At 40.3% G+C, this 19,353-nt stretch overlaps 1 protein-coding gene across 2 annotated transcripts in view; it reads left to right on the top strand.

The window, feature by feature from the left end:
• kmt2ba (lysine (K)-specific methyltransferase 2Ba) overlaps positions 1-15,204 on the top strand; it is a 38,654-nt gene extending 23,450 nt beyond the window's left edge. For both annotated transcript variants that reach the window (XM_083544226.1, XM_083544225.1), the window contains exons 15-37: positions 667-784; positions 1,801-1,914; positions 2,162-2,349; positions 3,859-3,960; positions 4,048-4,158; positions 4,238-4,314; positions 4,883-5,010; positions 5,206-5,285; positions 5,360-5,494; positions 5,608-5,766; positions 5,896-6,007; positions 6,141-6,219; positions 6,677-6,837; positions 7,064-7,219; positions 7,311-9,687; positions 9,764-9,883; positions 9,982-10,094; positions 10,179-10,313; positions 10,446-10,698; positions 11,865-11,972; positions 12,133-12,216; positions 12,379-12,508; positions 13,301-15,204. In XM_083544226.1, coding sequence (XP_083400352.1) covers positions 667-784; positions 1,801-1,914; positions 2,162-2,349; positions 3,859-3,960; positions 4,048-4,158; positions 4,238-4,314; positions 4,883-5,010; positions 5,206-5,285; positions 5,360-5,494; positions 5,608-5,766; positions 5,896-6,007; positions 6,141-6,219; positions 6,677-6,837; positions 7,064-7,219; positions 7,311-9,687; positions 9,764-9,883; positions 9,982-10,094; positions 10,179-10,313; positions 10,446-10,698; positions 11,865-11,972; positions 12,133-12,216; positions 12,379-12,508; positions 13,301-13,576 — 5,316 coding nt within the window. In that variant the 3' untranslated portion in view covers positions 13,577-15,204. The remainder of the gene's footprint in view (positions 1-666; positions 785-1,800; positions 1,915-2,161; positions 2,350-3,858; positions 3,961-4,047; positions 4,159-4,237; positions 4,315-4,882; positions 5,011-5,205; positions 5,286-5,359; positions 5,495-5,607; positions 5,767-5,895; positions 6,008-6,140; positions 6,220-6,676; positions 6,838-7,063; positions 7,220-7,310; positions 9,688-9,763; positions 9,884-9,981; positions 10,095-10,178; positions 10,314-10,445; positions 10,699-11,864; positions 11,973-12,132; positions 12,217-12,378; positions 12,509-13,300) is intronic.
• The last annotated feature ends 4,149 nt before the right edge of the window (positions 15,205-19,353 follow it).

The following is a 19,353-nucleotide window of genomic DNA, read 5'->3' as shown; positions in this document are numbered from 1 at the left end:
TTATGGAGAGTCCATTGTACAAGTTTCATTGTATGACCGGGAACCACAATGTAGCACATAGTATCATTTACTGTTGTTTACATTTGATACTTTGTCAGTGTACACAGATCAGGCATAACGTTATAACCACCGAGTGAATATCACTGATTATCTCATCATAGCACCTGTTAGTAGGTGTGATATATTAGGGAGCAAGTAAACATTGTGTCCTCAAAGTTGACGTGTTCGAAGCAGGAAAAATAGGCAAGCGTGAGGATTTGTGCGAGTTTAGCAAGGGCCCAATTGTGACGTCTAGACGACTGTGTCAGAGCATCTCCAAAACTGCAGCTCTTGTGGAGTGTTTCCTGATTTGCAGTGGTCAGAATCTATCAAAGTGCTCCAAGGAAGGAACAGTGGTGAACCGGTGACAGGGTCAAGAGCGTTGCACGTTGCACGTGGGGAGCGATCTAACAGACGAGCTCCCGTAGCTCAAATTCCTAAAGAAGTTAATGCTGCTACTGCTCGATGGGTTACGACTGTTTTGGGGACAATCACAATATTAGGCAGGTGGTCATAATGTTATGCCTGAGTGGTGTAGGTATGTTTTAATTTAATTTAGATATGGTGTTGTGTGTCTGAGTGTGTGTATACGTATCAAATTTATTTTATTGTGAATTGTTTGTGTAGGTATGCATGCTGTGTATTCGGTGCAAAAGCTGTGGGGTGACACCGGGGAAATCCTGGAGCACGTCTTGGAATCATGAGCTTGATCTCTGCCCTGATTGCAGTAACCTTCACAAACAAGGTACTTCAATAACAACATGCAACAGGTTCTTATCCACTAGTTTGAGTGTATGGGAAATGTAATGCTACTGCTTTCAAAAACATTCTACACAATTGTGTACTTCACCTTTGTGGTAACACTTTGGGGAAGAAACACATCTGGCTGGAAAATTCAGGTGTCCTAATACTTTTGTCCATATAATGTACTTTACTGTAACATTTTTGCATTTCAGGTCATTTGCAGATGTGCACTGAAAAGCTTTGTTTTTGAAACGATTATATTTATCCTGTCACTTTTTTATGTGGACACTCTCAAGAAGTTAAGCACATAATATTAAAGTAAATAAAGCAGAAGGGGTCATTTTTGTTTTTGCTGCAGATGGAACAAAATCTGTCATTTTTATGAAACTTGCGATGGACAGAACCGAAGTTTTTTTTTGCATGTCAAAGCTGAAGTATTTCCATTTGGGGAGAATTTTAACTTCGCTACATTTTAAAGTTAAATATCGTACTTTTTACTCAACTACATTTTGCGAAATCAGCCGTTCCTTTTTTTTTTTTTTTTTTTTTTTTTTTTTTTTTTTTTTTTTTTTTAAATGAGTGGATAAAAACAGGTCAATCACTCAGCAATCCACCAATCAGTGTAGAGCGCGTGCTCTGTTTTGAGTTTGTTCTGCCGCCTGGTGTATCTACTGATCACCTACATACAGTTTAGCCCCAGTTCATCAGCAAGCAGAACATTTAAAGAGGAATAAATAATGGCAGAAACTCCTGACTCGAACTCACCACAACCCACGTGGCCTTATTTACACGATTTGATTTTTTTTACTTTAATTTTTTTAAGGAATTAGAATAATAGGAACATTATAGCCATAATAAATCATAGTACTTTGGATACTTAAGTACAGCTGAAGGCAAATACTTTTGTACTTTTAATGGGTGCGCTTTTAAATGAGTAATATTTTACATACAGAGTGTACCTCTACTTTAACTCATGGTTTGTGTACTTTTACATGTGTAACATTTTGTATTTTGCAGGAAATTTCTGCACGGTGTGTCTCAAGTGCTATCCTGAGCATGAGTTCGACATGAAGATGATGCAGTGTGCTCGATGTGCCCATTGGGTACATCCCAAGTGTGAGGGACTAACAGGTTAGTGTCTTGAAAAATCGTAATAATTTTACTAAAAGTATATAAGCATATTGCGCTTATATAAGCATATTGCCATCTTCCCAGAAGAGTGGAGGATATTACAACAGATAGGGACTAAATTTGGCATGGGATGTTTGTAAAGCACACGCAAATCTTATAGTCAGGTGTCCGCAAACTTTTCTCCATCCACTGTTCATCTGTTCATTTACTCTTAATAATAAGTATAAATTTAAATTCTTCCTATCAGACGACTTGCATGAGATTCTGAAGAGGTTGCGGGGGAAAAGTTTGGTGTTCTCCTGCGCAGCCTGCAGTAAAAACTTCCCCAGTGGCTGGCAGGAAGTGGTGCAGAGTGTACTGCGCAGCGGTCTCGAGAAGATCATGAATGGCCTGACGAGCTCCCTGACCACCTCTCACATCCTGAAATGCTCAGAGGTAAGGTTCTTTACATATTTATTTAAATATAGAAGTTTCAAATCTCCCTGTTTCTTTATAATAACTCGGGATTTTTAAAGTAGGTGCTCGATTTAATAAAAGAAACTCAAAGAATCTCTTTTTTTGGATGCCTTTCTTTATCTGAATATTAGAAAGGTCCAAGGCATTTAATATTTTCAAATGAACTTTTGCATTATTTTACATTAAGGGTTGACCAATTAATCGGTTTTGCCATAAGTTTTTCCAACTTCCGGCTCGCTGTCATTTCAAGAGAGGCCTCTGGAGGCGAATCACTGATGCCACGTGTTTTTTAGTTTTTTTTCCCCCCATGAGACTGCGTGCTGCACGGAGAGCGCTATATTCTATTTATTATTTATAATGTATTTTAAATACCAGTTACATTTTTAGTTAACCCGTATCAAGTACGATCCAACCTAGCTATCACCATCGCAAAAATTCCCTAATTGTTTGGCCTCTATTTTACACGTATTGAAATGCTTACTGGTTTTTTTATTAATCAGTGTCTCCTCAGTCATCCTTTAAATGCTTTTGAGTGTAAGGTCAAGGAGTTTTTTTTTTAAGATGCGGCTCATCACAGCAGTCACCGTGACAGAAGAACGTTTTAATAGAAAGCGCATTAGTTCGGAAACCTGTGGGACAGGACTGTTTCAGATCTTCTGTGCCATCTAGTGGACGTCGTGTTTATTTTATAAAATGTTTTATACAGTGGTACCTTAACCTACGAGTTTAATTCGTTCCATTGACGAGCTCGTATCTCAATTTTGCTCGCACATCAAATTCAAATTTCCCCATTGAAAATACTTAAAATGGCATTAATCCGTTCCAACCTTCAAAATGACAACCCGTTTTTATGTTTCATGTTATTAAATTAGGAAAATACATTTCTAAAAAACAAATCTTTTATAAAAACATAATAGAAAGAGAATGTAAAGATATAATAAAGTTTATACAGTGAATCTTCCTTGAAGATGAGACGACTTGAGCTAACGAAGACGCTGGCGGAGGGGGGCGGGGGCTTGAGGCGATAAGCGGAGGCGGAGGAAAAACAAGTTTTTTTAACTATCACTACTGTACACTACGTATCCCTAAACTTTACATTTTTTACTTTTTCCTCTTTGCTTATCTTAATTTTTCTCACAATCTTCGCTTTCTGGCTTCGCTTCACATCTAGCAGCGGCATTACAAGCTCGTACCTCGGAAAACTCGTACATTAATGCACTCGTAGGTCAACGTACCACTGTATATACAGGGTTGTTCAAAAAGAATAAACCGATATCGTGAGGCCTTGCTTCAGTTCTAAAGCATCGTCATAGAATGAGTCAGTGACCAAATGAAATTTGTAAGGAATCCCAAGCACTTGGGACATTGTATTACTTTTCCTTAATGAAATATTGCCTAATGAAACCGGTTCATTCTTTTTGAATAACCCTGAATTTGTAAACTGTCTGAAAGCATGCTGAATGGTTTGTTGTCTGTCTTCTGAACCAGTGTGAAGCCTGTTCTGATGCTGACAGCGAACAGAATCGAAAGATGATTTGTCATCTGCATGCTGTGGAGAGGAAGCTTAAAGGCGGCTCGTATACTTCACTGGTGAGTCGGTTACACTTTTACCAGTTAACCAGCTTCATGCAAATGTACTGATTTTTTTTTATGTATTGATTTTTTTATTTTGTACAGAAAGCATTTCATGAGGATGTGGTGACTGTCCTGGTAAAGCAGCTCCAACAAGAAGAATCGCTTCAAGAGGAACAGAGGCCCACCGCTCACGTCAGAGCTTTATATGTAAAGGTAACCGAAGATTTTACAAATATTTATGCAATGCATATTTAAATTGTTATTTATTTATGTATATTCATTGCTTTTGCAGTTACTGGAGCAAACTTTCAGTTGGTTTAACATTCAGGATCCTAGAGCGTGGAAGCCTTTGAGAAAAGAATTCCCAAGGTACTTTCTTCTTCTAACAAATGTCCTGCATTTTAGTTAGATTTCTAATGGACTTACATTCATGATGGATGTATCTCCTGAAACTGCAGAACACAAAAGCCAGAATGAAAATACTGCAACATAAGGTTTTTCAAAAAAAAAAAAAAAAGGATAAAGGCATTGTTTTGGCCAGCAGTGACGGCACCAGTCATGCATCCGCACCCCTGAAAACTGTGTATATACTGATTGTTTTCAAATTTGTTTTCTTAAGTGTCTCAAAATGATTGATTTATTCCATAATTCTGAATGTTCTAAAAATGCTAGCACTTACTTGTTCAGTACTGCGCATTCATCACGGCTTCCGAAAACAAATTGCACAAGTGTGGTAGTTTATCTGAAAATCAATTGTACTCTGTTAAAAGCCAGTGAGCAGAACTGTGTAGGGCAGCCACATGCACAAGATCTATAGCTGCTGAGATTTTGTATTTGTATCAGGAGACAAAAGAGTTTAGGTATAAATAAATGTAATTTTAAAAACATGAATTCAGTGCATTAAATAAAAGTGGTCCACCTTGAATTTGTTTGACAGTGCAATGCTCCCAGAGGCAGTAATGCCCCCATCTGAAGAGCACAGTTATGCCCAGTGGTTGAAGGAGCATGACCAAACGATGGCAAAGGAGAACCAAGAGAATCGTTTTTTGAAAGCACGAGGAAAAGGTAATCTCGTTGTGGTAGAATGTCTTGATCACAAGCTGTAGTATTTACTGATTTACACCGCTTTTTGCTTAAAATTGTTATACATCAGTTTATACTAAATGAACCATTTCCTTTATCGAGAATTAACGGATTTGAGGTTCTGTAACAGGTTTAAACTGGCCGTTAATGCTTTGCGTTTGTCTCATTTCATTACAGATCTTCAGAACATCCACCGATGTGATGCAGACAACAGACACTGTTCTCTTTGCCAGCAGCAGGCTGACGCCAAGCCCACTGTAAGTTTCTCGTATTATTTTACAATATTTATATACCTCTTGTGCACGCAGCTGTGTAATAGCTGTGTTTATAGGAGGCGGGCAGGCTGCTGTATCTGGGCCAAAACGAGTGGGCTCACGTGAACTGCTGCATCTGGTCAGCCGAGGTGCAAGAAGTCAGAGGCGCGTTGTTGCACGTGCACAGCGCCGTGGCCAGGGGGCGTTTCATGGTAAGTACAAGTTTCATTTCAAAGTGGCCATTCAGTATTGAAGACGACTGTAGCAAAAGCAATGCGTTATCATATCACAGACACTCGAATCAGATTTTGTGGTTTCTCTGCAGCGTTGTGAGCGGTGCGGCCATGCTGGAGCGACAGTGGGCTGCTGTCTCTCTTCCTGTCAGAGTAACTACCACTTTATGTGCGCTCGTGCCAGCCATTGTGTCTTCCAGAGCGACAAGAAGGTCTACTGTTACAAACACCGGGACCTCATCAGCAGCAAGGTTTTGTGTCAAGTGAAATTTTTAACTCCTCTAATGTCATTGGGGGGCATCTAACCAATCCACAATTATCTGTGCATTATCCCTTACATAACCTGCACTCTTAGGTTCTGTGATTTTCCTTTTTTGCAGGTGATGAATGGGTTTGAGGTTCTCAGACGGGTTTATGTAGATTTTGAAGGAATCAACTTTCGAAGGAAGTTCCTAACAGGCTTGGAGCCAGAGTCCATAAATGTCATGATCGGTATGTAAACCATATATGATTTTGATCTAAAATTATAACATGCTCAATCGTATTACATATAACCTTCGTATAACATTTAATTGTACATCACAAATCATTTTGTTTCCTTTTCTCTCTCTCGTTTTTGTAATAGGCTCTTTGCAGGTACAGAACTTGGGTGTGCTGACAGAGTTATCTGCAAATGCAGGAAAACTGTATCCTGTGGGTTACCAGTAAGTGATATATTTTCAAAGTTATTATATTGTTTTACATTAATTACATTATGGCATCGGCCATTTGTGCTGCAAATTAGGCCGATTATTACGCAGGTGCATCTGACACCAAATTGGGCATGTAGTTTCTGCTTGTGTGAGAGAACAGAACTCTTTCATACCAGCAGGTGGCAGTATTCTGTATTCGGCATCCAAACAGAAAACAGAAGAGCTAGAACTGTGAATATATATATATAATGCAAGCAGCGTCTATACCTACCTCGATCTTTACTAACGGACATGTGTAGCTCCTTGTCCATCAGGTTTAGAAGTTTTTGCGATTTTGCTTTTTATTCCATCATCGCTCGCTTTCGTCAGTTTAATTTTTTTACCTTGTGCTCATTCGCTAAGCAGAATAGCCAGTCGCAGTTCTATTTCTCGTCTCCGATTCGACATTTAAGATTGGTGTCGTTTTCAGGTGCACTCGGTGGTACTGGAGCACAGTCGACCCACGAAGGCCATGCAAGTACACCTGCACTGTGATCGATGTACATCCATCATCAGCGAGGAAAACGCCATATCTAGCACAAAACCAGGAAGAGAATTGCACTATTGCACACAGCCCAAAACAACAGGAAGGTGCGTTTATTAGTAGTTTTGCTTAATGCCTTATCTATAAATAAAGTTGTTTTTAATTACATTTATTTGAGGGATCCAGATTGCTGTAAAGCTGCTTTGTCTTTAAAGTGCTATGTAAATAAAAAGGAATTTTTACCTGCTGCTTGTAACCAGTCCTGTTGAATCTTCGTTTAATACTATAAACCGAGAACCCTTAAAAATCTTTAAGGGATGTTTGTTTCTTTAGATATGGAAACCACAGGGGACGGTTTTACCCTGAAGCTTTCCCCAAGCACCCCATCTCCCAATTCCAAACTGGACTCAGGAACAGGATCTAAAACTATCGCACACACTCATAACCGGAGACCAGCCGGCGGGACTTTTAAACCATTGCCATCACCAGGTGGGTGTCCCTCCCGAACTAACAGTAAAATAAAATATAGTTTGGTATATTTATACATTTTATTTGTATTCATGGTTTCCCATCTTCATAGGAACTGCAGTTTCGACCCCACATCACATCCTGACCATCAGTGATCTTGACGAGACGCGGCGGTCAAGAAGGCTTTCCTTGCGCAGCCGAAATGCCTCACCTACCCAAACATCCCCCTCTGGACCATTGAAATTAAGCTCAGGCGCTGGTCTTCATCCTCGATCGTTGTCATTTAGTTCGCCTGTCTCTCCACTGAGCACTCATGAAAACCCCATGTCACCTCGCCGAAGGGGCCGTCCTCCTTCCTCGCCTTCCGGGGCTACTTCGGCGTACTCCCCTCGGCAAAGCGCGGTCGCGAGCCCCCCTTCAACGTTCGTCTTGTCACCGTGTCACTCTCCAAAGATTCAGCAGCCTTTAAAGGCGACGCCACAAGAGTCTGCGGAAGTACCTCAAGATTTCTCTGCTTCTTTAGAGCCGGAAGACGCTGCTGGAATGCCGGAGGAAGGCATCTCCATGCTTGATGGTGAGACGGTTCCCCTGACATCAGACCCAGACTTGCTCTCAACACAATTTGATACCGACACGGATGTAGCTGTTGCCTCAGTGCTGAATGAGAAAATTGAATTTGATGAGGCCTTGTTAAATGAGAACGTGGCCTTGCACTTTGGCCAGCATGGTAGCGGAGCAGAAGTGGCAGAGCCAGGACACGGTTTATTGACAGAAGGAAACGGCTTGATCGATGAAAATCAGCTTTCAGGCACGGATGCCAGTACGTACGGCTCCAGAATGAAAGATTTTCCTGGCCTTTCAGCCCCTGAAGAGCACATGGAGCAAGGTTCAACTAACGAAGACTCGGATCATTATTTCAATTTCTCTCGCACAGTAGTAGTTTGCGATTCTGCGAAGGATTCTGCACAAACAGGGTTAACGCTCCTTCCTACATCGCAGTCGATCTCACAGCTGGACGGAGCAGACAACAATTCAGAAAGTGATCCAGGTGAAGCCAGCGAAGAGGACAGTACTCAGGATGTAGAGAATAGTTATCATAGTCAGGACCAATCGAAACCTGTTGGAAAAGCCTCTGGAAGCAGGGTCTTTGGGACAGAATCGGTACATATGGGTGACGAGCCAAATATGTCGGAGGTATTTCAGGGATCTGAAACGAGTAGTGACGTGATCATCGATTCCATCACACAAGAAGATGCACTTATGAAGGATTTAACTGTGCAGGAGATGCAGCTGACCACCAGCAGGGATCTGCTCGCCAGGCAGGAGGACATTCTAATGGACAGCGAAGTGGTGCTGGATCCGGCTAGTGAGAATTTAGTCTCTGCTCAAGATGGCAGCTTGGCGAATACGTGCGACTCTTCAATGTTGGCTAACAATGAAAAAGCTCTAGAGCAGATTGTCTTACCACAAATACAGTCTTTAAGCAGTGGTGGAAAAGTGAGAATCATCACATCAGCCTCAAATAGAAATTTTATCATCCCCCAGCCTATGACCCTAAACAGAGTAGTCAAAGTGACCGTTCCTGCGGTGACGTCTTTGTCTCTGTCGTTACCCGTTAACACTGTTTCCGCCTCACCTACGCTCTCAGTTTTTCCACAAAGAAACCATGTGGTCACCTCCTCTCCAGCTATAATTAATGGTCTGAACGCTCAGCTCAAGGATGCAACAAAGGGCCGACCTCTTGCCATCCGCCTTCCGACCTCTACAAAAACGAGTGTGACGGGTGCATTGACTAATCCGAAAGTTTTCCTCATCAACCGCTCTTGTCAAATTTTAGTAAAGGACCCACAGACCAATAGTTACCAGCTGCAGAATGCTAATTCTTCTTCTTACAACCAAATCAGCCAGATCGCCAAGATCATCCACAATCAAAGCCTTGTGAATAGAGCTGCCCCCAGGGTCATGGTGACCCCAGTATCGCAAGCTAATCCCAGCCAAGGTCCAACAACCCATATAATATCGTACACCAATGGTGCAGCACCCCCGACTAAACTCTTGATCCGGAGACTACCTCTGAACTCTTCAGCAGTGCAGATGAACAACAGCGGTATTCTTACGAGTGGAACCAGCACCGTCAAGCTCAACAATGTGTCTGCGCCAAGCACGCCGGCGCTAGAAAGGATCCAAGGGGACAACGCACAGGCTATAATTGAAAAAGCAATGGCAAGCCACAGGGACATGGCAAAGCCAAGTGTGCTGAGCCCAACTCATGTCCAGGTTTACCCACAGGCTAATACGCTAAAGTCTCCGGATGTGGTTAAACAATTTCAAGGATTGCATTGCCAGACTAAGCCCAACACTCAGTCCAATTCAAAGCCTCAGGTCAGGGTCAAGAGGGTGTCGTCAGTATCGGAGCGAACTGGTTTAAAACCTTTCAAGCCAACCCTCATAGAGCAGACAGCTCTTAGCTATCAGGATGAATTAAACCGGTTAGTAAGTCTATGACCAGTGATTAAACGTCTTTTGGACTTGAAACAAAAAATAATGACATTTCTTTTATTATAGATCCATCGGAGTCCGTATTAAAGCCCCAACCATTAAAGAGGTACTGCATTTTAAGCAGCCCGAAGCCGAAAATCGTTGCGAACCAAAGAGTAACGAAGCCAAAGATCCCGAAATCAAAAGGTGTGCTATTTGTTTTCACTGAATTGTACAAGTATTACAGGACATGTCTCTAAAAACCACATTATGTCCCCTCTTTTTTTTTTTTTTTTTTTTTACAGAACAACTCCAAAAGAATGCGAGCCATTCGAACCACCAGAAAACGAAAGCGATCACGACGACGCTTGGATCGGCGCTAAGCACAATGACTTGTATGACTGGGGGACCTATTCAGGTATTGTGAAGACAACTATTTGTAGTCATTTATTTATTGTCGAGTGTTTCTGAATGACCAAACCTTTTACTGATTTTATCTCAGGGTGGAGCTCGGATGAAGATACTCCGCCCCCGTTCAACAGCGACGAGGATGCGTGTTCGGGTCATGACAGGCCACACTTATTGTTCAGGATCACTAGTGATGAAGGTTTCAGTGTGGAGGCCAATAGCATAGAACGTAAGTAATACTCCTGCAGTGCGGGTTTATTATTAATTATACAAATGTGCTGACGGGTTCTTGGAGAAAGTTTTTTCTTTTCCTCAGAAGTGTTTTCATACCACAGTTGTTCTTCTTTCTCATCCTCTTTAGTGGCTTGGAAGGCGGTCATGGATAGTGTCCAAGAGGCACGGGCAGTCTACAGGCTTGAGCAGCTACCACTAGGCATAATAAACAGTGCCAGGTTACTGGGGGTGGTTCATCATGCTGTGCTGTATTTACTAGAGCAGTTGCAGGGGGCAGCACAGTGCAACAAACATCGCTTCCGTTTCCACATGCAAGAAAACGCAGAGGAAGAGCTCCCAATAAACCCCAGTGGCTGCGCTCGGGCTGAAGTTTATACGAGGTATAAACCAAAAGTTTGTGGACACCCGACCATAAGATTCGTCCGCGCTTTTTGAACATCCCATTCCACACTTAGATCCAATTTGCTGTTAAAGAAACGTTCACTCTTCTGGGAAGATGTTTCACTAGATTTTGAAGTGTGTTAGTGGATATTTGTGCTCATTTTAGCCACAATGGTGTTTTATAAAGAAAACTCAGACCTGGGGTGCAGTCAGCGTTTCAATTCATCACAAGGGTATTCAGTATGGCTGAGGTCAGAGCTCTATAGCAGGTTACTCAAGATCTTTCACTCCAACCACGGAGCAAGTGAGGGAAAAAGTTTTATACCCAATCTAAAGACTATGCAATGCAATTGTGTGCTTCCTACTGTGCCTATAATATACAGGTTTGCTGGCCGATGTGTATAAACGCCGACCAGGCGTTACATTATGACCGAAGAAGTGAATAACACTGATTATCTCTTCATCATGGCACCTGTTAGTGGGTGGGATATTTATCAGCAAATGAACATTTTGTCCTCAAAGTTGACGTGCACCTTTAAATAAACCTCACCAGCATGGGTATGCTCATGTAGTGCATGTTCATAGTTTTTATTGTGAAACACAACATTTTTAATTCAATATGAACCTCACCTGTGCAGTACAAATCATGTTCCAGTACGGATCAAATGGCCAGTGACACGAGGCCGAGACTAAACAAATCTGCGTTTCGCCTCTTAATATGTTCAAGAGGGAACTCCGATTTGAACTATTTTCCTCACGTAAAACAGCAAAACAGTCCTGTAGAAATACGTGTACTGTTATACCTCTAATATAAAGCTATGCTAAGTGCCTGCAAATTCTGATCTTTTACAGGTTGGAACGAAGGTACAGAAATAGTCAGCTGTCTTGGGAAAAGTTCTGTATTTTGAGATTGGATTGGTGGAAACTGGCTAAAGGCGCATTGCTTGTTATTTGTGAAGAAAATTTTGATGAGAATTTAACTAATTCCAAGAAATATCCAGTTATAGACCTGGTGACCTGGTTTATTTGCCTCAACAAGCTACATTTGACCAAATTTGGATATCTAGAAACTTTGGTTCCTTCTTCATTTGTCATTGGGTTTTCTTCTTTTTTTGGGTCATGGGTGCATTTTTGTGATACATAATTCTCGTTTCCTATCCTGCAGGAAAAACACATTTGATATGTTTAACTTCCTGGCCTCGCAACACCGCCAGCTTCCTGAAAGCAGGCCGTGTGATGAAGATGAGGATGACGTCAGGCTCAAATGCAGCAGGTTAGTTTGCAACGAGAGCACGTTTTTCTTTTTTTTTTTTTTTTTAAGGCTGTTTTAATGTGTAGATTAAACAGCTACTATCCCTGTGTGTGAATGTGTCAATGGAATGAGATTTATTTACACTTTTTATCTTGTTTGTTACAAATTTCAAACATTTCAGACGCGCAACCAGCACGGAGTTGCCAATGGCGATGAGGTTCAGACATCTTGAAAAAACCTCTAAAGAAGCCGTCGGGGTTTACAGGTAAAACAATTCATTTTCTTTACCCCTCAGTTTACTGCTGTAGAGGGTGTTGAATACATGTGATGGAATCATGTAAATTGATATTAAGCTGCGCATTCATGCCTCTACGATATTGCTGTGAGTACATTAAGACTGGGTGTGTGCTTTTTTTTATTTTGGTAGATCTGCTATTCATGGGCGTGGCCTCTTTTGCAAGCGCAACATCGAAGCTGGAGAGATGGTGATCGAGTACGCTGGGATTGTCATTCGCTCGGTCCTGACTGACAAGCGGGAGAACTATTACAGCAGTAAGGTATGTAAAGGCGATTTGAGATGCTCTGGTCTTCTTCTGTTTAAAATGTATTTGGGGTGTAATAGTACACAAAATGCATTTTTTGTTTTGTCACGGTTTCGATACAGGTATGGGGTTCATTTTTATTTTTTTTATTAACGTTGCTTATTAGTATTTACAGTTGTGAACAGTTTACATATTTTTAAAACAATTTTTAATAAAAAATGCCTACTTGGTTTAACAAAAAAAAAAAGAAGAAATCTAATTAATGCAATAAATTTGATTAAATCGCACAAATTCAATTGATTAAATACAAATGAATACATTTATTTAAATAAAATTTTATAAATAGAAAAATTTAATTAAATAGTTTATATTTGTTAGACTCCATTTGGGCAATACAGATGTGTATGTGTGTTTATTTTTTTACATTTATTATTACATTTCAACTTATTTATTCATAAATGAATTCATTCCTTACATCCTTTATTCATTGATTCACTTTTTAATTCTCTTTTTAAGAGAAATTCTAGCAGATGTATATAAAACGGAAAAGAATCGCCAGACTAGTGTAAAAAATCCATTTTGGCGATGACGGGAAGAGGCAGAACGAGTGGCCACAAAGACACTGCGCTCAACATGCGAGGCAGAGAATAAAACTTGTGGTCTGCCGCGTAATATGTTTGTGAGGGAGCTCAGATTTTAACTTAAAACAAGGTTTGCATTCGGTACATGTGTACCGTTACTCCCCTGCTATTCATAATTGTATATAATTTTATCTCTCTCCGTGTGTGTGTGTGTCGCCCCCTATAGGGCATCGGCTGCTACATGTTTCGCATCGACGACTTCGACGTAGTGGACGCCACCATGCACGGCAACGCGGCCCGCTTTATCAACCACTCGTGCGAGCCGAACTGCTACTCGAGGGTTATCAACGTGGAAGGCCAGAAGCACATCGTGATCTTCGCGCTGAGGAAGATATACCGCGGAGAGGAGCTCACTTACGACTACAAATTCCCGATCGAAGACGCCAGCAGCAAGCTTAACTGCAACTGTGGGGCTCGGCGCTGCAGACGCTTTCTCAATTAGGAGAAAAGAGAACAGCGTGGGCAAGCCGGGAAGAAATTAATAGAATGGAAGAAATGAATGGAGAAAAGTGTATTAATTACGTCTTAGAAATCTGTCCACACTCCCAGCAGAGGTCTAGTCTACAGAAAGCTTAAACATTTCTACAGCACAGCTATCCATTATAGGGGGCGTGCAGGAGAACAAAAATGGAAAAGGAACATCGTGTATGTCCTCTGTTCATTACAGTAACTCTGACCAACATTGGGTGTGTGTGAAAATCATTTGTATATATTTCAAAGCGTCCACTTGGTGCGTGATATAGCATGTAGCACAAGACCTGGAGGAAACACTTGCTGGAACCCTCCTTGGCCTGTGACTGTCAAGTGCTAATGCTGAGCTAGCTAGCGTAGGTCCTGTGCGATGGGCAATTACTTAACATGAAGGCGTTCGAGTTTTCCGTTTCCGTTCTTACGTCCAGAAAAGTTCCCTTCGTACCTTTTTCGTATTTTTTTTACCGCAAAATCCAGAGCCACTCCTTGATCTTTTGATGATAAATGAGCGTTCCCAGTCGTTCCGCTGGACCTCAACAAAAACCAGAGCTTTGGAATAAACGCAGACAGTATTTTAATTTCTTTTCCCGAAATGTGTTCTTGCTACTGACTTTAAAGCTTTCCATTCGTGAAGAATCCACCGTTCGCACCTTAGCGTTGTGGCTTCGTGTTTTATCAGAGGGAAGCCGGATTATTGCAACTCATTTTCACTAAACACGTCTGAGGTTTTAATGAAGGTCATTTTCACTGCTAAACCCTCCAATTTTCAATTCCCTTCCATTGCTGCATGAAATCTTGACACCTCAAGACTTACAATCTACTTACTGCAGCCTCCTACTGTCAAATACTTGTACAGTTTATTATTATAATTTTTTACCCCGTGTTTTGAACTATAAGAAACGGGTGTATATAAAGGAAGGCGTTCAGTGGTCTGCACTGGAAAAGTTTTACAATTTTAAATAAATATCTAGTTTTTATACTTTGTGCTTTTGGAAAGATTCTTGTTCCCTTTTCCGTCAACACCATTCAAAACATAAGCTGTGAAACCTTCCAGCTGAAAGCAGCACAGTCACAGCAGACGTACCCGACTCATAAATGAGAAGTTATTTTACTTTGAAAGGTCAAATGAGTAGCCTGAAGAGAGAACCATCTTTCTTACAACTATGAATGATTCCTTTAATAAATTCTCTCTTCTCTAAATAATACCAGGAACTTTCAGAGTCTACTACCTCAGTGGCTAACGACCAGTCATGGCGAGTGAAACATCACGAACGCTAGCATAAAACCTTTGCTAATACGTTCTACATTAGCATGAAATGTATGCAATGTGACTGCGGGTGTTTTTTTTTTTTTTCTTCTTCTTTTGTTGTTTTTTTTGCTTCAGGTCCCTAACCTGTATTTATGTACAGTATGTTTGTTGTTTCAATATGAAGAGTAAGGATTGAGTCCTTCGTTTAGCTTGAGGAACTGCTTCCATGTTATTTGGCACAATGGCAGTCTTTTGTATATGGTTGTACAAAAGTTTAGAATTTTTTTCAAGCACTTTTTTTTTTTTATTTATAATACTCTAAATGTAATAAAGACGAATTTAAACGAAAAGCGTTCGTCATGTTCGTTGTTTAAATTGAAATTACGTGAATGGGAATGTTTGTGTAGGTTGCATAACATTGACCCTAATAATATAATATAATCTTTATTTTATATGTAAGTAGTGTCTAAGCGCTTTACAAGCATAAAAGAGAAAAAATGAAATAAAGATAAAAAAAAAGTCATGATAAAATTTATAGGAAAATTAATCATTAGAAAAATAAAAGTCACAAATAATACAAAATCACATAAAAGCTATCCTGAACAGGTGAGTTTTAATTATAACATTAACGGTGAAATGAATAACACTGGTTATCTCCTGTTAGCACCTGTTATTTAGTGGGTTTTATCAGGCAGCAAGTGAAAACTTTGTCCTTAAAGTTGATGTATTAGAAGCAGGAAAAATGGGCAAGTTTAAAGATTTGAATTTGTCAAGGTCCAAATTGTGACGTCTAGACGTCTGGGTCAGAGCATCTTCAAAACTGCAGCTCTTGTTGAGTATTTCCCGGTCTGCAGTGGTCCGTATCTATCAAAAGTGCTCCAAGGAAGGAACAGTGGTGGACCAGCGACAGGGTCGTGGTTTTTACTTTCCTTCTACTTCTTAAAAACAGATAAATTACTCCTAGGTGTGATTGTAGGTGTGGGGTGTGCTGTGATGTATTGACATTTCATAAAGGGTTCATTTCTACTTCATATCCAGCGTTCTCTGGGTTGATTTACTGCCACCCCAAGCAATATTTAATGGTTACTGTCAGTGGGTGAGTGTCTGCGGAGACCATTTTCAGACAATTAGATTTTTTTGAAATAATTATTTAAAAAAAACTGATGGTAGTATAAAAAATAAGAAATTGACATTCACAAAAAGAATACATAACCTGCATTTTTCTGGGAAAATGTTTCACTATAGTTTGGAGTGTACTTGTGGAGATTTGTGCTCATTCAGCCACCAGGGTGTTAATAAAGTAAGGTACTGATGGTCAAGTCAAAAGGCTTTACTGTCATTTCAGCACATACAATACAGGACACAGTAAAATAAAACAATGTTCCTTCAGTACTGAGGTGCTAAATATAACAATGTAAGTTAACATGAGGCAACACAAAACAAACTAGAACAAACAGACCTATACACGTGCACTCGGGTGCAATCAGGATTGCAATTCATCCTAAAGATTTACACTAGTGTTGAGGTCAGAGTTCTACAGCAGGCCACTCAAGCTCTTCTACTCCAACCCATGTAAGCATATCTTCATGGAGCTTGCTTTGTGCACACGGGCATGGTCATGCTGAAACGGGTTTCAAGTGAAGGGAAAATTTGATGCTGCCGTATCCAAAGACATCCCATACAATTGCGAGCCTCCAACTTTGTGAGAACAGTTTGGAGAAGAATTATATATGGACGGAGAAGTTGGGTGTCCCAACACTATAGTTAAGTTACCTTAAAAAGCTGCCCAAACATTTAAATGAATGCATCACACTGCCTTCATCTACTTGCCTTTTTTCCATCGTGCCATTTCTTCTCCAGGGAAGTCACACACACATCCAGCCATTAATACAATGTAAAAGATCATCAGACCTTCTCCCACTGCTCCATGGTCCAGTTCTTCTCCTCACAACCCCATTGTAGGTGTTTTCAGTGGAAGATTATTAAATTGTTAAATGGCACAGCCATACTCAGTCGAGTGATCATCAGAATGGGAAGTAATGACGTGCAAATAATAAATTAAGTAGATTTTTCTGGTATCAGGTCTTTTTCTTCATTATTTATGTTTTGGACTTTTGACTTTCTCATGACATTTTTTACATGGCACTCTCAACGCTGCGGCCCGGGTTCGATCCCCGGTCAGGGAACCAACCCCAGCCATTAGGGTTGCACAAGCCTTAGTGCCGGTTCCAAGCCCGAATCAGTGGGAAGGGTTGCCTTAGGAAGGGCATCCAGCGTAAAAACGTGCCAAATCAAACATGCGGATGATCCGCTGTGGCGACCCCTAATGGGAAAAGCCAAAAGAAAGAAAGTTTATTAGCCAAAGAAGAATGATGTAAAGTGGTGCAAGAAGTGCAACCTGAAAGTCAATAAATCGAATGAAATGGTCATTGATCCAAGGTTTGTTCGTGACCACAGCACAATTTCAATAGGGCGAGAGCTTTGCATGTAAATGCACAATGTTGTTGTTTTGTAAGGCAGCTATTGAAGCTATTATTCATTGCAGTAATGCCGGTGTAGTAACAATCATTCAGCAAAATGAGTGATCAAGAAAATTGCAAGTAACAAAAAATATTTAAAATAAAAATACTTAACTATGACATGCTTTTAATTAACACAACAAATCTGAAAAATGTTTGGTTTTCCACATCATAACCTATTTAGCTACACTATATGGACTAAGGTATTAGAACATCTGACATTTCCAGGAATTTAAAGTTTCCCCCCAGTTTTACCAAAAAGTTGGAGGCACACAACTGTATAGGATGTCTTTGGATGTGGTAGCGTGAAAATTTACCTTTCACTCAAAACTGTTTCAGCATGACAATGGCCTCTAAACAAAGCCAGCTCCATGAAGATTTTGTATGCTTTACGTCAGTGTTGGGCAGTAACGCGTTACCGGTAACGCTTTACTTTTGACAGTAACTAATACTGTAACGCGTTACTTTAAAAAAATAAAGTAACTTCGTTACCGTTACTGTGTGGTGCGTTACCCATTGCTTTTTTAAATGAATGAATTTCGGCTGAAGTGTAGCCTACAGTCTAACCTGTTTACAGCAGCGACGCATTGTAGGATTGGTGAATTATCGGATTACCCTCTGTATACACAAAGAAGACGTGTCTCCGTTTATTCAGGTCTGTGCGGCAGTAATGGCGAGTCGAGGCGAGAGCAAAACGAGTTTCTCAAAGTGGAAATCTGCTCATTATTTCACTTTAGTTGAGTATAAAGACAAAAACTTTTAAGTCAGATGTAAGTTGTGTCTTTCTGGTTCAAAGCTCGTATCTACTGCGATAAACAGCAACTCCAATCTGTTGAAGCTCCTCCAGGAACTCCATGCTAGAAGCTAGAAGCTAGAAGCTAACCTGGTGTTCTGTTCTACATTGTTGATAGTTTTCATACTTCAGCTGTGATAGGAATATTTTTAAGAGCTCAACACAACAGCAGAAGCCACTTTAGTTTTTGATTGTGAATATATTATTCAGCTTGTTTTGTTATTTATTTCAGAAATGCTTGAGATACATTCATATGACATTGTGTTTAAGTCAGTTTTGTGTTTGTAGACCATAACGCATAAAAGGGCACTAATAGAAACTTTAAAGAACATTCTTTAAAAAAGTAACTAAAAAGTTACTTTTAACAGTAACGCATTACTTTTTGGTGTAAGTAATCAACAAAGTAACTAAGTTACTTTTTGAATCAAGTAACGGGTAACTGTAACTAGTTACTATTTTTTAGTAACGAGCACAACACTGCTTTACGTGGGTAGGAGAGGAAGATCTTAAGTGTATTGTTACAGAGTTCCGACCTCAACACTTGAATACCATTGGGATAAATTGGAACGTTGACTGCAATCCAGGTCTTCTCACCTCACCTACATCAATACCTGACTTGTGGCTGAATAATCACAAATCTTCACCAGCACACTCCAAAATCTAATAAAACATCTTTCCAGAGGAGTGGAGGTTAATATAACAGGAATTGGGCATAAATGTTGAATGGGAAGTTCAAAAAGCACATACGAACCTTATGATCAGGTGTTAACAAACATTTGTCCATATAATGTGTGTTAAAGTGAAAACTAACATATATAAAGAATAGGTTCATTAGGTTCATCAGATAGCTAGCTGACATTCTAAAAAGTATAATGATTACTGAATTGCTTGGGAGCAGACCCTTGACAGATCAATCAACACAATTCGCACACACCCACCCACCCACACACACACACACACACACACATATGAGGACGAACTCTTCCAAACATTTAAATTCATTCAAAGCGCACAAATTGACAGAAACCAGACAGCAAGAGTTGCATTCCTCTCCCACGCTCCACAAAATAAATAGATAATGCGATCTCTTCCTGGCCAGATGTGCACAGTCTTACACGAGCTGTTACGTGTGCTTAATTTGAACGGTTTTCGGGTTTGAAGAGCCAAACTTGCTCTGTTCGAAAAAG

Source organism: Silurus aristotelis, assembly GCF_946808225.1.
Source record: "Silurus aristotelis genome assembly, chromosome: 6".
Lineage (NCBI taxonomy): Eukaryota > Metazoa > Chordata > Actinopteri > Siluriformes > Siluridae > Silurus > Silurus aristotelis.
The sequence above is the reverse complement of the archived record's forward strand: the minus strand, read 5'-3'. Positions and strand labels throughout refer to the sequence as shown.